At 40.5% G+C, this 16,182-nt stretch overlaps 1 protein-coding gene across 2 annotated transcripts in view; it reads right to left on the reverse strand.

Moving 5' to 3' along the window:
* Positions 1–16,182, reverse strand: part of ttc21b (tetratricopeptide repeat domain 21B) — a 116,075-nt gene that overhangs the window by 86,660 nt on the left and 13,233 nt on the right. For both annotated transcript variants that reach the window (XM_059966424.1, XM_059966425.1), the window contains exons 7-9: positions 15,184–15,268; positions 13,701–13,799; positions 1,226–1,418 (exon numbers count right to left, since the gene is read on the reverse strand). In XM_059966424.1, the coding sequence (XP_059822407.1) occupies positions 1,226–1,418; positions 13,701–13,799; positions 15,184–15,268 (377 nt within the window). The remainder of the gene's footprint in view (positions 1–1,225; positions 1,419–13,700; positions 13,800–15,183; positions 15,269–16,182) is intronic.

Genomic DNA, 16,182 nt, shown 5'->3' on the forward strand with positions numbered 1-16,182 from the left:
CATAAAATCATTCATGAACACAGCAAACAAGATGCAGAGCCTGTTAGTACATTAAACAGCACAAAATTGGTAAGATGTTTAAAGAGATTAGAGAAGTGGAATAATTAAAACAAACGTTTAATAACAATCAAATAAATCATCACAGTGATGAGCAAAGAAAGGCTGAAAATTAGCGATAGATGAAAAAGGGCTTGGTAGGTTTGGAGTGTCTGAGAGGTGGGAATAGGGGAAGGTGGGAAGAGATGTCATCCACCATTACTGCATGGACAGTAGATGATGAGAATCTAGACTTGCCAGCCAGTTACAGTTAAGGACTTGTAAATCTGATTGGTGATAAATTATTCAATCTTCTCTTTTCCTCTTTGTGTCACTAAATAAGCCATTTTAGGGAATCGGTGCTGAATTTGGCATTTGCAAAGAGCCACTGAATTGAAAGAAAGGACTTTAAGTGAGCAACAATTCATCAACACGTTGCAGCTGTTAGCAGTGGAGTTGGTCAGTTAAGGCTGATTTAGTTATGTGTACTGGCTACGCCATAGCCCTGATTTTTACTTCTGTGTCATTCTACACTGTAGCGAACATGCGCTGGTGTGTGCCAAAACACTAGTTGACGGTGGGCTTTCTATGCCACTGTGTTGAGTCTCTTCGTGAGAGACATGGACGAGGAAATGCATTTCAAACATTTTTGCATGTCAGCAGGTAGATTTGACAATTTGGTTCATGTATTTTGCATCGGTGTTCAGATGTGGCGGAGAAGAAGCAACCGGAAATGCTTAGGAGGAAATGAGATACTACCAAGTGGACCAATCACAGTTGTTGTAGTCTGCGTCACACGAGTCACTTTTTTGTGGAGGTGAGCTTCACCCTAAGGCATAGGGCATGCAGTACCTACGGCATAGATGCAACTCACAAGTATCAATCAGCCATAAGTCCTGGTAGGTGGCAAAAGAATCTTGGGCAGTTTGTTAAAAATTTTCAATGAAATTGTAAGCAAGATAGTTAGAAAAATCACATCAGTTCCAAAATAGGGACAGGATTGCAAAATATATATCCTAATATTAGCAAGGCACAGGTTTTGGAATCTCCTCTCAGAATCCTTTGGAGGAATAAGATAGATAGCTTTCACTACCTTGGAGCCAATAATACATCTTCATTTTCCATAATCACAACCTCTTACAGGCAATAGGGAGGATACTTTTTCAAAAAAAAAGCAAATAAAATTTACCAGTTACTGCAGGAATACTTGTTTCATCCAGTGATATTGCAGTTTTATACCATCTTCTTGCTTCTTTTATTTTTCCTTGTAATATCATCTGATATCCAAGTTCATTTGCAATCTCTGCATTATGCGAAGACATGCTGAATGCTCTTTCAATCAAGGTATATGTTTGTTGAAGGATAACTTGATTTCGCCCACACTGCATTAATGTACATTGGGGATCAATAGTAAAAATTAGGTAATTCACGCAATTTATACTTGTGTCGCTAAAGTTCTATGCTGGATGTTTTTTATTTTGGCAACCATGTTGTCAAAATGAAACCCATCAAGCACCCCCTAACATGATCTTAACTTTCTCCCATCACCCAGATCATGTCTTGTTTCCATTGCTACCAATCACAAAGTAAGTACAGAAACATGAAGACACACACTCAATGATTCAGAAACAGCTTCTTCCCGTCTGCCATCCAAATTCTGAATGGGCAATGAACCCATGAACACTACCTCACTCCCTTTTTTTAAAATATCTATTTTTGCACTACTTGTTTAATGTAACTACTTATATGTATCTACTGTAATTCATGTTTTTTCTCTGTTAAGTATTGCATTGTACTGCTGCTGCAAAGACAACAGATTTCATGACATTTGCCAGTGATATTAAACTTGATTCAAATAGAAACTTAGCAATGAAAGGCTGTGAAACAAAAAGAATCTGAACAACGGATTCCAACTTGTACTGACGTTCACATGAAATATTACAAAAAGTAGAAACTCCAAATACCTTAATCTTGGAAGGGGAAGATCAAGGACTACATATCAAAAATAATACTTACATCTGCCAAGATAACAGGCAAAGCTGCAGAAATGTATGTGGAATTACTTCTATGTTGACTTTTGCAGGCTACTTTAGCACTGAAGGTCACCAATTAATGCTATTCAAACATTACTAACATGCCCATTGCTCAGAGGAATTTTGACGGCAATGGTTTCACTGTGCATGAATTATACAGCTAAGACAACTGATTGAGATAGATAGCGAATTAATGTCACACACATGTTGATTCAGATATAGACCACTGAAATATTCTATTTGAGATACAAACAAGCACCTCCATTCTACCTTCACTGATGATTTCTTATAAATTAATCTGAGAAACATTCAAAGCATGGATTTGAGCACACACACCAAAGAAATAATTTCTTTGTCCTAATCATTCATCCATTTTAAACTGGGAACTTTCAAAATTGGTTCATGTTTACCACATAATAAGCTTCCATCCTCTGATTTATCTATCACTAAGATTGTCCAATCCCAATTGAAGAACAACTCTTCTTCCTGAAAACTACATGCAAATATTTGCAATCCTTATCCTGGCCTTCTATTCCAAATAATAAATTCAAACTCATCCATAGAAGTTACCTAAACATTGTGTACTATCTAATTACATCCAACCTTGCAAACTTTTTAAACACCCTATATTGCTCCTGCTCACTTTCAAGTCCTTCTATTACATGAGTACATCAGAAGAACATAAAACATAGGAGCAGAATTAGAGCATTCAGCCCATTCCATCACAACTGATTGATCACTCACAACCTCATCTTCCTGCCTTCTCTCCATAACCATTGATGCCACGACTAATAAAGAAACTATTAACCTCTGCTTTAAATATACAGATTCACCACCCTCTGGTTAAAGGAATTCCTTCTCTTCTCTGTTCTAAATGGGAATCCCTATATTCTGAGACCCTGCCCTCTGGACCAAGACTCACCCACTATGCGAAACATCCTCTCAACAGTCACTCTGTCTAGGCCAGGGGTCAGCAACCTTTACCACTGAAAGAGCCACTTGGACCCGTTTCCCACAGAAAAGAAAACACTGGGAGCCGCAAAACCCGTTTGACATTTAAAATGAAATAACACTGCATACAACGTTTTTTTTTGCCTTTATGCTATGTATAAACAAACTATAATGTGTTGCATTTATGAAATTGATGAACTCCTGCAGAGAAAACGAAATTACATTTCTGCATGCAACAAAAACATTTTGAACTCTGAAAAAAAGACGTTGGGTTGAAAGTTACTTTTAAGTAAAATACTCAATGTCTATTTGAGTCCTTCTTGTATTTATGAAAAACGCCGAACTTAAATTTTCCGCCAGCAGCAAACCAAAAATAACATCAGCCAGCTGTCAGCCTGAAAAATAAAAGGACTATTTCACTGAACAATGAAAAAATATGAATATACATAAAATATTAGGCAATTAAAATATTTATCATACTTGGTTAATGGGATTTCTGCTCCTGGACCTCAGCGCACAGCGTCTGCACATCAGGGCTGTATGACGTCACCTTCATCTTTACACAGGATCGCAAGCTGTCATCTGTGAGGCGTGCGCGATGTTTGTTTTTAATAAAGTTCATGTTGGAGAACACCTGCTCACTTACATATGTGGATCCAAAGATCGACAGGACTCAAAGCGCATACTTTTTAATGTTTACATAAATGTCGGGCATAGCATTCCATGTTTCGAACACAAGTTTGTCCGGTTTTGGAAGGTTTTCAATATCACTCCATTTGTGTTTCTGAGCAAGAACGGCCTTCTGACGGGCAACATCTTCAAGGTCTGCTGTCAAGCGTCTAAACTTGGACACCCATATGTCTTTGTCGGCTATGTCGGCCAGTTCCATCTCAAGATCAGGTTGACTCACACCTGCCAATGCAGTCGTATTCAGTAGGGAAGGATCGATGCTTAAGGGAGTGACCAGGAAGGATAATGTGTTTTTTTCCTCTCTGAACTCACAGAAGCGTTTCCCAAACGATGTTTGCATTGCGATGATTGCAGAATGTAAATACTCCGAAATTATCATGTCGTGACCTTGTTTGAACTCTCTCAAATTGGGGAAGTGAGACAAAGTGCCTTTCTGTAAATCTCTGGCAAGCAACGTCAACTTGCGCTCGAATGCCAAAACATCCTCCAACATGTGCAGGGCTGTGCGTCCTTTCCCCTGAAGAGCTGTGTTCAGCGTGTTCAGGTGCGCTGTCATGTCTACCATGAAGTGTAGCTTTTCCAGCCACTCTGGCTGTTCCAGCTCAGGAAAGGTGAGCCCTTTGCTGCCCAGGAAAGTTTTCACTTCTTCCAGACACGCGACAAAGCGTTTCAGCACCTTCCGTCTGGACAGCCAGCGATAAAAACACGTTGTAGCGGTGTCAGTAAACTGCAGTCAAAGATAGCTTTATTCGAACTAAACAGCCTTGCTTTTAAGCCTCCCTCAACCCAGCCCCCATGGACGCAGATGCTGCAAAAGACGCGTACTCACAAACCCCCGTAGGCTATCTCCCTTAGCCGGAATGCTGGCTAATTGTGAGCCGTTTCGGATGTGCCAGCCACACTTAGATTGTACAAGATCACCATAATCTTCAAATTTAGAATTACATTTCAAAAGCTAACAAACTAACATAAAATACATTTTAATTAAATACTGACCAATTATTTCCCAAAGCCACAGGGAGCTGCAGCACAGAGGTGAAAGAGCCACAAATGGCTCGGGAGCCGCAGGTTGCCGACCCCCGGTACAGTCATCCCTTTAGTCACTCCCCCCGCCCCCCACTTTTACATGAAAGCCCTGCAAATGATTTCCTTTCAAATGCTAATTTAATTCCCCTTTAAAGCCAACCCTTTAGGCTGTGAATTCCACATATCACTCTGAGTTTAAATATTTTAAAAAAACAACATAGGCCTTTCAATATTTCATACACTTCAATGAGATTCCCCACCCATATTCTTCTAAACTCCAGCAAGTATAGGCCCAGAACCATCAAATGTTCCTCATAAATTAACACTTTCATTTCCAGAATCATTCTTGTGAATCTTTCTCTGGATCTTCTCTAATGCTAGCATTTCTTTTCTGAGATAAGGGGCAAAAAAAATCTGCTTACAATACTCCAAGTACAGTATGACCAATGCCCTATAAAGCCTCAGCATCATATCCTTGCTCTTATAATTCTAGTCCACTCAAATGAATGCTAATATAGGTGTTCCCCCCCCTTTACAAAGATAAAGCATTATTATGAAAACTTTCTTAAACTGAAATGGCGTAAAGCAAAGAACCATTAATTTATATGGGAAAATTTTTCGTAAAAGTAAAAACCCTCTTTGTAATGCGAAAACAGGTTACAATGTAGGTAATTTGTAAAAGTGAAGTGGTAGAAAGTGAACATTCGTAAAGTGGGGGACAACTGTATTCCATTTTCCTTCCTTACTACTGTCGTGGTTTCTCGTGCCCCACAAACGACCAGGAGATGCAGAAGATTCTTCAAGTATTAAACTTTAATTTGCAAATCAAAGCTGTGAGAGTCATTGAGCTAGTCGCTGATTGCCCACCGATCCTTGGACATAGCATTTTTTATAGCAATCTCCTGGTTTAGTTGCATTAGCATATCCAATCCCTCTACAGTTGCGTATCACAAGTACATCTGCCACTATTGTTTCTACCCATTGACTTAATCATGTTCTAATCTACATCTCTTAGCTAGCTCTCATTAACACACCATTATAATCTACATCCTTAGCTAGCCTCTCATTAACACCCCATTATCTTCTACATTCTTAAGATCATTCTCCTACTAAATTGGATACATGCATTGCAAATAGCAAGCTCAAAGCTGACTACATAGTTTTGGTTACACAGCAAACAATGCAACTTTTATACTCCAATATATTACCTGGGAACCCCTATGCGAGGTATTAGGGGTGCCCCGAGAACTCGAGTGGGAAGGGACATTACCCAATGATAACAAGGGAGGCAGACGAGGAACCCATTGTTCAGGTTATGTTAGAAGGGCAACTGACACCAATGATGATAGATACTGGAGCCACGTACACTTGTGTACAGAGACAGTATGCCCTTCACCTTCCCATGTCAGGAAAGTTTATTAAGACGGTAGGATTCTCGGGGAAAACACAGTTGACACAGTACACGGCTCCAGTGCAGTTGAGAATGGGAAATAAAGGAATTATTTTGCCAGTGCTAGTATTTAAAGGAACTCTGATTAGTTTGTTAGGCAGAGATGCCTTATTGAAACTGGAATTAAAATTAGAATGCACCCAGAAATGGGCTGAGTGTGGAAAGAGCAGGGGCTCAATTGATAGTGCGAGAAGATAAGAAGGCTAATGTCTTTTGGATAGGAGACATCGCAGATCAGATTCAGGGAACCTGGGAAAAATGGAAAAAGGGCGTGCAGGCTATATTACCCAGGGCTGTAATGCCCAAATCTGAGCTACATTGTACAGTGATTTTTGACAAGACTCAGAACAGGGAATTAGAGGAGAGATGGCACCTGGAGGCATGTACCCAACAGCACCTGGAAGGGGAGGCTGTGATAATTGGAAAGCAAGGGGCAGCTTTACAAGTTAAGTGGAACACCTTTTTAGAAAAATGGTACAGGATACCGGAGGCTGCGCCCCACGTAACGTTGTTGGTAAACAAGGGATATCAGTCTAAAGACTTAGGACCCTTAGTTAAGAGTGCTGAAACTGTAACAGTGTGGAGGAAAATCATGCCAGAGGTGTGGATATCAGAAGACAACAATTGCATTAAAATAATGGTAAGTGTAGATATGGTAGGGACAGTGAGAGAGGTCGAAATAACTCCCCAACCACACATGCCATTGCTGGGAAAAGAAAGAGACCAACAGAAAGATAGAAGGTTAGATGAGTTGCCATCTATTCTGTGGTCACAGCATGACACGGACGTAGGGAAAATAAAAACAGCTAGTCTGGTGGAAATAAGGCTGAAAAAAGGAGCAATTCCACCCAGGAGACCACAATACCCTCTAAGACCAGAAGAAGAAGAGGGAATAGCATCGACAGTGCAGGGGTTGCTTGAAATAGAAGTGCTTAAAAGAACAAACAGTCCATGCAATACCCCGTTGCTGCCGGTCTTAAAAGCAGATAAATCTAAGTGGAGATTGGTGCATGATTTGCGAGCGGTAAATGATGTGGTAGAGGACTGGCCAGCGGTAGTCCCCAACCCACACATGTTTTTGACTAATGTTCCACCAGGAGCAAGTTACTTTTCAGTGATTGATTTGTGTTCGGCTTTCTTCAGCATTCCTCTGGCTGACCAGTGTCAGTATCTGTTTGCATTTACTTACAGAGGTGCTCAGTATACCTATACCAGAATGCCGCAAGGGTTTAAACATTCACCACATATTTTTAATCAGGTGTTGAAGGCAGACCTAGAGGGCATACCATTGGAAAGTACATTGTTACAGTATGTGGATGACCTGTTGATTTGCTCCCACAGTAAGGAACAGTGTGATCAGGACACTATAACTCTGTTAGAGAAGCTGGCGCACGGAGGACATAAAGTATCCAAAAAGAAACTGCAATTTTGCACGCAGCAAGTGGAATACTTAGGCAGGGTAATATCCAAGGGAGTGAAGGCGATAGCACCAGATCAGACTGAGGCAATAACTAAGGCCCCAAAACCCCAGACTGTAGGGCAGATTATGACGTTTTTGGGAACGGCAGGGTACAGCTCAGATTGGATAGGAGAATATGCTGTGATTGTGGCACCTTTGAGAAAGATAATGAAAGAAGCAGGACATACAATTTTGAAGAATGGCTTACAATGAAATGAAACAATACTGTTAAGCAGGAATTGCAGTCAGCACCAGCATTAGCTTTGCCTGACTACGAGAAGGTTTTTCATTTGTATGTATCCAACCAACAGGAGGGTTATGTCACAGCGGTTCTAACACAAGAGACAGGCACAGGAAAAGCAATGCAACTGTTGCTTAGCCCGTTACTCTACTCTCTCTACACCAGGGGTTCCCAACCTTTATGCCATGGACCCCTACCATTAACTGAAGGGTCCGTGGACGCCAGGCTGGGAACCTCTGCTGTACACCCATGACTGCATGGCTTGACGCAGCTCACATGCCATCTATAAATTGGCTGACATCACAACTATTGTTGGCAGAATTTCAGATGGTGATGCAGAAGTATACAGGAGTGAGGTAGATCAGCTAGATGAGTGGTGTCGCAGCAGCAGCCTTGCACTAAACGTAAGACCAAAGAATTGATGGTGGACTTCAGAATGGATAAGACATGGGAACACACTCCAGTCCTCAGTGACGGATCAGAAGTGAGCAATTTCAAGTTCCTGGGTATCAACATCTCCGAAGATCTATCCTCAGCCCAACATATTGATGTAGTTACAAAGAAGGCATGACAGTGGCTATATTTCATTATGAGTTTAAGGAGATTTGGTATGTCACCAAAGTCACTCACATATTTCTACTGATGTACCGTGGAGAGCATTCTAACTGCTACATCGCTGTCTGGTATGGCAGGGAGGGGTGGGGACACTGCACTGGATCGAAATCAGCGACAGAAAGTTGTAAACTCAGTCAGCTCCATCACAGACACCAGTCTATATAATATCGAGGACTTCTTCCAGGAGTGATGGCTCAAAAAGGCTATGTCCATCATTAAAGATCCTCATCACATAGGGCATGCCCTCTTTTCATTGCTAACATTAGGGAGGGGGCATAGGAGCCTGAAGGCACACATTCAACTATTCAGGAATGGCTTCTTCTCCTCTGCCATCAGATTTCTGAATGGACATTGAATCCATGAACACTACTTTTTATTTCCTTTTTTTCCACTACTTATTTTACTTAACTTTTTTAATATTCTTACTGTAATTTAGTTTTTATGTATTGCAATGCACTGCTGCTACATAACAAGAAATTTCACAACACGTCTGTGATATTAAACCTGACTCTGATTCTGATTCCTCAACACTGCCTACCTCCCCACTTATCTTTGTATCATCTGCAAACTTGACCACAAAGGCATCAGTTCCATTATCCAAATCACTGATATGAAATACAATTTGAATTATATGTCATTAACTTATTTATACTATTTTGGTTTATATTGTGTGATATCTGCTGTGTGGGCACACCATGGCCTACAGCCACAATGTTTCATTTGAACATAGAAATCTACAGCACATTACCAGCCCTTCAGCCCACAATATTGAGCCAACTATGTGATCTGTGCTAGAAACTGCCTAGAATTTCCTTACCACATAGCCCTCTATTTTCCTAAGCTGCATGTACCTATCTAAGAGTCTCTTAAAAGACATTGTATCTACTTCTACCACTTTTACTGGCAGTGCGTTCCACACACCCACCACTCTCTCTGTGAAAAACTTACCTCTGACATCCCCCTTGTAGCTACTTCCAAGCACCTTAAAACTATGCCCCCTCATGTTAGACATTTCAGTTCTGGGAAAAAGCCTCTGGCTATCCACACGATCAATGCCCCTCATCATTTTATACACATCTATCAGGTCACCTCTCATCCTCTGTTGCTCCAAGGAGAAAAGGCCGAGTTCACTCAACCTATTCTCATAAGGCATGCTCCCCAATCCAGGTAACATCCTTGTAAATCTCTTCTGTACTTTCTCTATAGTATCTTCATTCTTCCTGAGAGAGTGACCAGAACTGAACACAGTACTCCAAGTGGGGCCTAACTGAGGTTTTGTATAGCTGTAACATTACCTCACGGCTCCTGAACTCAATCCCACGCTTGATGAAGGTTAACACACCATACGCCTTCTTAACAACACTGCCAACCTGCGCAGCAGCTTTGAATGTCCTATGGACATAGACCCCCAAGATCTCGCTGAACCTCCACAATGCCAAGAGTCTGATCATTAGTATTATATTCTGTCTGTTTGGTTGTATATATGTACTGTCAGATGACAATAAACTTGAACTTGAACAGGAGAGGTCTCAATATCAACCCTGTGGAACACCACGTCACCAGCAGCTAACTGGAGTAGGCCCACGTTATTCACTGTCTTCTACCAATCAACCAATCTTTTATCCAAGCCAGTGCCCTTCCTGCAACACCACTGGCTCTTACCTTGTGGCACTTTGTCAAAGGTCTCTGAAAATGCAAGTAAACAACATCCACTGATTCTCCTGTATCTATTCTGCCCGTTAATTTCCCAAGAATTCCAACAGTTACAACACTCTAATTTATCTCCATCTCTGCTGTACTCTCCATTTATCCTCCTTTCATTCACTTAATCATTTTTGGCAGTTCTCTCAGATCTTTACCTCCAAGATCAAGATTTCTGTCTTGTGAACATTAAATTTAGACTTATTCAAGTCCTTGCATTAATGCTTGAAAGTTCAGCCAAATAAATTTACTTTGTTCAAATTCTCTCATTTTCAAACCTTGCCATTATCCAAATCCATCCCTGTAAATTTAATTTGCCTCAATTTAATTTGCAGGGTTTCAGATCTGTGAAACACTGGTGTCTCTACTGGGGAAAGTATGATGTGTACAAAAGGGATAATGAGATGTCCAATAACATTGCATGCAGGTTTCCTGGAGCTGCTGGGGAAGAGTTTAAACTAGTTTGGTTGGGAATGGGAACCAGTAAAACTAGATACAAAATGTAGAATAAATGTAAGGAAAGTTAAGCCAGGTAGATTGAAATATGTCTATTTTAATGCGAGAAGTATCAGGAGATTCAGAATCAGGTTTATTATCACCGGCATGTGTTGTGAAATTTGTTAACTTAGCAGCAGCAGTACACTGCCATACATAATATAGGAACAAGGTTGATGAATTAATTTAAAGCATAGATCAGTATACAGAATTACAACACCAGTTGTCAGAGAATTCACTGTCACGAAGGAAGGAATGGCTGCTGGATGTTCTGGGATTTAGATGTTTCAGATAGGCCAGGGAGGGAGGTAAAAGAGGTGGGGGAACGGCACTGGCATTGGTAATCAGGGATTACCACAGCTGCAGAAAGGGAGGGTATTCTGGAGGAATTGTCTGTTGAGTCAGTGTGGGTGGAAGTCAGAAACAGGAATGAAAACACTCGTATTCTATACAGCTCCCAATTACAGCAGACACTGAGGAGCAGATCAGGAGGCAGATTTTGGAAAGGTACAAAATTACCAGGGTTGTTGTCAAGGGCACTTTTAACTGTTCCAAAAATTGATTGACACCTCCTTAGTGAAAATTTTAGATGGGGCAGAATTTGTTAGGCGTGCCCTTAAAAGATTCCTAACATGAAAACAGGCAGACTAGAAGAGAGGTCATACTAGATCTAGTACCAGGCAATGAACCTAGTCAGATTACAGATCTCTTGGTGGGTGAACACTTCAGAGACAGTGAGCACAACTCCCTGATCTTTATCATCGCCTTCGACAGGGATGGAAGCAGGCAGTGTGGGAAAGTATTTAATTGGGGGAAGACAAATTATGATGGCATTATTAATAAATCTGGGAGCATAAATTGGGAATAGATGTACTAGGGGAAATGCACAACAGAAATGTGGAGGTTGTTTTGGGAGCACTTGCATGAGGTTCTAGATAGGTTTGTCCTATTAGGGCAATTAGGTTGAAGGAATCATGTTTGACAAGAGATGTGGACAACTAGTCAAGTGGAAGAAGGAAGCATACTTAAGGTTTAGGAAGCAAGAATCAGACAGGACTGTTGAAAGCTATAAGATAGCCAGGAAGGACCTTATGAAGAGCTAGAAGGGGACATGCAAAGGATTAAGGACAAGTAGGATTAAGGAAAATCCCAAGGCATTCTACATATACAAGAAGAAAAGGAGGATGACTAGAGTGAAAGTAGGACCAATCAGGGATAAAAGGGGAAACATGTGCCTGGAGTCAGAAAAAGTAAGAGAGGTCCTCAATTAATACTTTGCTTCAATATTCAGCAGTAAGAGGGACTTTGATGAAAGTACTGATGTTAAGAAAGACATGCTATAACTTTTGAAAAACAGAGTAGATAAGTCACCAGGGCCAAACGAGATTTACCCTGGGTTACTATGGAAAGCAAGAGAAGAGATTGCTGCACCTTTGGCAATGATCTTTGTGTTTTCTCTGCCACAGGAGTAATACCAGAAGATTGGAGGATGGCTAATGTTATTCCTTTGGGATAATGCTGGGAATTATGGACCTGTGAGTATTACATTAGTGGTGGGGAAACTATTGGAGAGATTTCTTGGAAACAGGATTTAGAAGCATTTGAAGAAGCATAATCTGTTAGGGACAGTCAGCATGGTTTTCTGAGGGGCAAGTCGTACTTCCTGAGCCTGATAGAACTGTTCAAGGAATTCACAAAACAAAGCGACGAAGGTAGAATCTAGGGAAGTTGATGTTTTGGGCTGAGACCTTTCATCAGGACTGATGTCCTGAACGGTCCTGGCCTGAAATACATGGTGCCTGATCTGCTGAATTCCTCCTGCATATTGTGTGCGTTACTTTGGATTTCTAGCATCTGCAGAATCTCCTATGTTAAAGGTAGAGCAGTGGATGTAATGTACATAGATTTTAGTAAGCTAGTCAATAAAGATCCCCTTGGTAGGCTCAGTTAGAAAGTCAGGAGTGTTGGAATCAAAGGCATCTTGACTGCATGAATTCAGAATTGGTTTTCCCCTCAGAAGGCAGAGGGTGGTAGTGGATAGAGTGTACTTTGCCTGGACATCGGTGTTCTGCAAGGATCTGTTCTAGGAACTCTGCTCTTCGTGAATTTTATAAATGACAGATGAGGAAGTTGAAAGGTGGGTTTGTAAGTTTGCAAATGACATGAAGGTTAGTGGTGTTGTGGTTGGTGTAGAATGCTGTCGTAGGTTACTATGGGACATTGATATGGTTGACCAGTGGCAGCTAGAGTTCCATCCTGAAAAGTGTGAAGCGATACACTAGCAAGCCAAACTTGAAGGCAGAGGGTTAAAGGCAGTACTGTTAAAAGTATGGAGGAACAGAGGGATCTTGGGGTCCTCATCCACAGATCCCTCAAAGTTGCCATGCAGGTTGATATGTTGGTTAAGAAGTTGCATGGTGTGTTAGCCCTTATTAGTCGGGAGAACTGAGTTTAAGAGCCACAAGGTAATGTTGCATCTTTTTGTTGTGCCTTTTTCCTCAGGGCAGAAATGGCTAATATGCCATAATTTTAAGGTGATTGTAGGGGAGTATACAGGGGTTTGTCAGAGGTAGTTTTTTTTAAACAGATAGCACTGGGTGAATGGAACATACTGTCAGGAGTGACGAGTGAGGCAGATATGACACTGAAGACAGACACTTTGATGAAAGAAAAATGAAGGGCTATGCAGGAGAGAGAAGTGTTAGACTGATCTTAGAGTAAGTTGTAAGGTTGGCACAACATCATGGATTGATGGCCCTTTACTGTGTTGTAGAATTCTATGTTTTCAATTGTATCCTGTCTGTATTCTCTAAATTAGGACTCAAGAGAGAGAATTGTGCCCAATAGCCAACTTTCCAATCCAGGGCTTAGAAATAGCTGATTTCTTCCACTTTGATCAACAATGGATGATGTTGTAAAGATCTGGATTAAATTAATACTGGATTTTTTTAAAAATTGGTCATACACTCACTCAAGTCAAAATAAAAATATCAATATACTTACCATCCGGCTGAAAATCAATGCCACTTTAAAGAAAATCTCAGGATTATGGGGTTCAAGACGATCCAGCACACTGATCAGATCACCAAGTCTATTGCCAGCCTGAAAAAGACAAGTTCAAGTTTCATTATCATTCAACCATACATGAATATGGTCACGGATCCAGCAAACCCACATGGGTCATAGGGCTGCTGTACAGATGAGCACTGCATCAGTTGCCTCCATCTCTCACAGTTGTGGGTGAGTACTTGGGTTACAGCAAAGCTCACTCCAGTCCGTGAATACAGTCAGACTAAGTATTTCTCCAGGCCAAAGGTGCAAAACATATTAACAACTGCACACATAGTTGCAATTTCAGAAAAACATACTGTCACAAAGAAAACACAGAATAAGTCCCTAAGAGGCATTACTGTAAAATGTCCTGTTCCAGCTTGTTCTTCCAATAGGTGGACAGCAGAGGGCAGCACAGAGCAAACACCGAAGGGCACCTTGGAGACCTAGGCTCCCCCCTCCACCCAGTACAGATTCCAGCGCATCCCATAGAGGCCTCTGCTCTCTGCCATGCCACCTCTGGAGACCTGCAACAGGGTGACCTGGTAGTGAGGGCTTAGTCCTTGCCACAATTGAGACAACACAACTTCCTCGCTGTCAGTCTCACTAATGAACCAATGAACTAGGCTTGCTGTATTCTATGTTACCAATGTCATGTCCAACAGTGTCTTGTGATCACAAAAAAAATCTAAACATCACACACCTTCTCAGTACAAATGGTACACAATAAGTCCAGGTGAAAACACGACAGTACACAATAAGTCCAACTCCATCGCTATCAAGCAACTTGCTGATAGGATGGTCCTGCAGAACTTGATGTTATTAGTATCCAGCAGTGTCTTGCAATTGTAAAACAGGAGAAACAAATACATCTTTGATTGGACCCCAAGTGGCTGCTGCATCTGAACATGCTACCATCTTAACAGAAATGACAAATTACCAGTCAAATATAAATATGCATTTTCATTCAAAGAATTCTAAATTGCACAACTGAGAAAAAACATGTGCTTGATCACCCTTTCACTTCACTTTCTCCCCAAGTGCAAAAAACAGAAATATTGCACAGTTAAACTCTGACTCCAAGGGCCTTAATAGATAATGATCTGGATACTTTGAAATTGATACAGTCTTTTGGCAAGAAGATGCATGATTGGCTAGAATTAGAATAATACTTCCTGTTCACAAAATTTAAAACCAACCTCCTTATCCTATAAAAGAAAAATGTTTCCAATGAGCACCCAATTTATATAGCAAAAACTGGGTTGAAAAGTTTAATACAAAAACTTTGTTGAAGCAAGCAGAGAACTGAAATAACCAACTTTGAATTTTGCCATAATTGACAAACATGAATGTATCTATAAAAGCATAGTACTTTGTACCAGTACTCGTGGATGAAACTAATCAGTGCTGATTAATTATTATAATTCTTTCTTACCTCTTTAATATTTCCCTCTCTGCATAATAAATGTAGAGCCAGCATCATTAGTGCTTCAAAATTATGACTTTCCTTTTGCAACAGTCTGCAATAGATTTTGGAATACATTTTAAATGACAATTTAACAAATTAAAGTCTTAATTTCACCCTGAAAATACTGAAATATTTCATGCGAAACAGAATTACAATTTATTTAAGGACAGAAGTATTGAAATAACCTAAATGCATGCATAATTATATTTACTACACTTCTACATTTATTTTTGATGACGATGGAAAAGGAATTATGATTCCTACATATATTTGGCAATTCAATTGATTTTGTTTACATTTTTGTTCTCAATGATTATGGATTACAAAGGTCATGTGTACAGTGGAATCACCAGAAAACAATTCTTTCTTTTATTATAACATTGAACATAACATTGACAAATCAACCAATTTTTTTTTAAATGGAGTAAGAATTTGCTGTATCTGGGTTCAAATAATCATGAATCTCTTCATTTGTTTCAGCTAAAATTTCAACCACTAGAGAATTCTTAAATATAGAGTCCTGTTGGTTTCACTTTGATTAGGACATCCAATTACTGTTCTCACACCATTTATTCTCTATGTGCCATGTTATATGACGTGGGTGATCATGGTCTATCCATGACCATGATTGTTTATAGCAAATTTTTCTACAGAAGTGATTTGCCATTGCTTTCTTCTAGGCAGTTTCTTTTACAAGACGGGTGACCCCAGCCGTTAGCAATAACCTTCAGAGATTGTCTGTCTGGTGTCAGTGGTTTCATAACCAGGACTTGTGATGTGCACCAGCTGCTCATCCATCAGCAGCTCCCATGGCTTCACATGACCCTGATCAGATGTCGGAGGTGCTAAGTAGGTGCTACGCCTTGCCCAAGGTGACTTGCAGACTAGTGGAGGGAAGAAGCACCTTATACCTCCTTTGGAAGAGACATACCTCTATCCTGCCACCAAACTGTCACAACAACGGTG

This window comes from Hypanus sabinus, chromosome 4 (genome assembly GCF_030144855.1).
Source record: "Hypanus sabinus isolate sHypSab1 chromosome 4, sHypSab1.hap1, whole genome shotgun sequence".
Taxonomy (NCBI): Eukaryota; Metazoa; Chordata; class Chondrichthyes; order Myliobatiformes; family Dasyatidae; genus Hypanus; species Hypanus sabinus.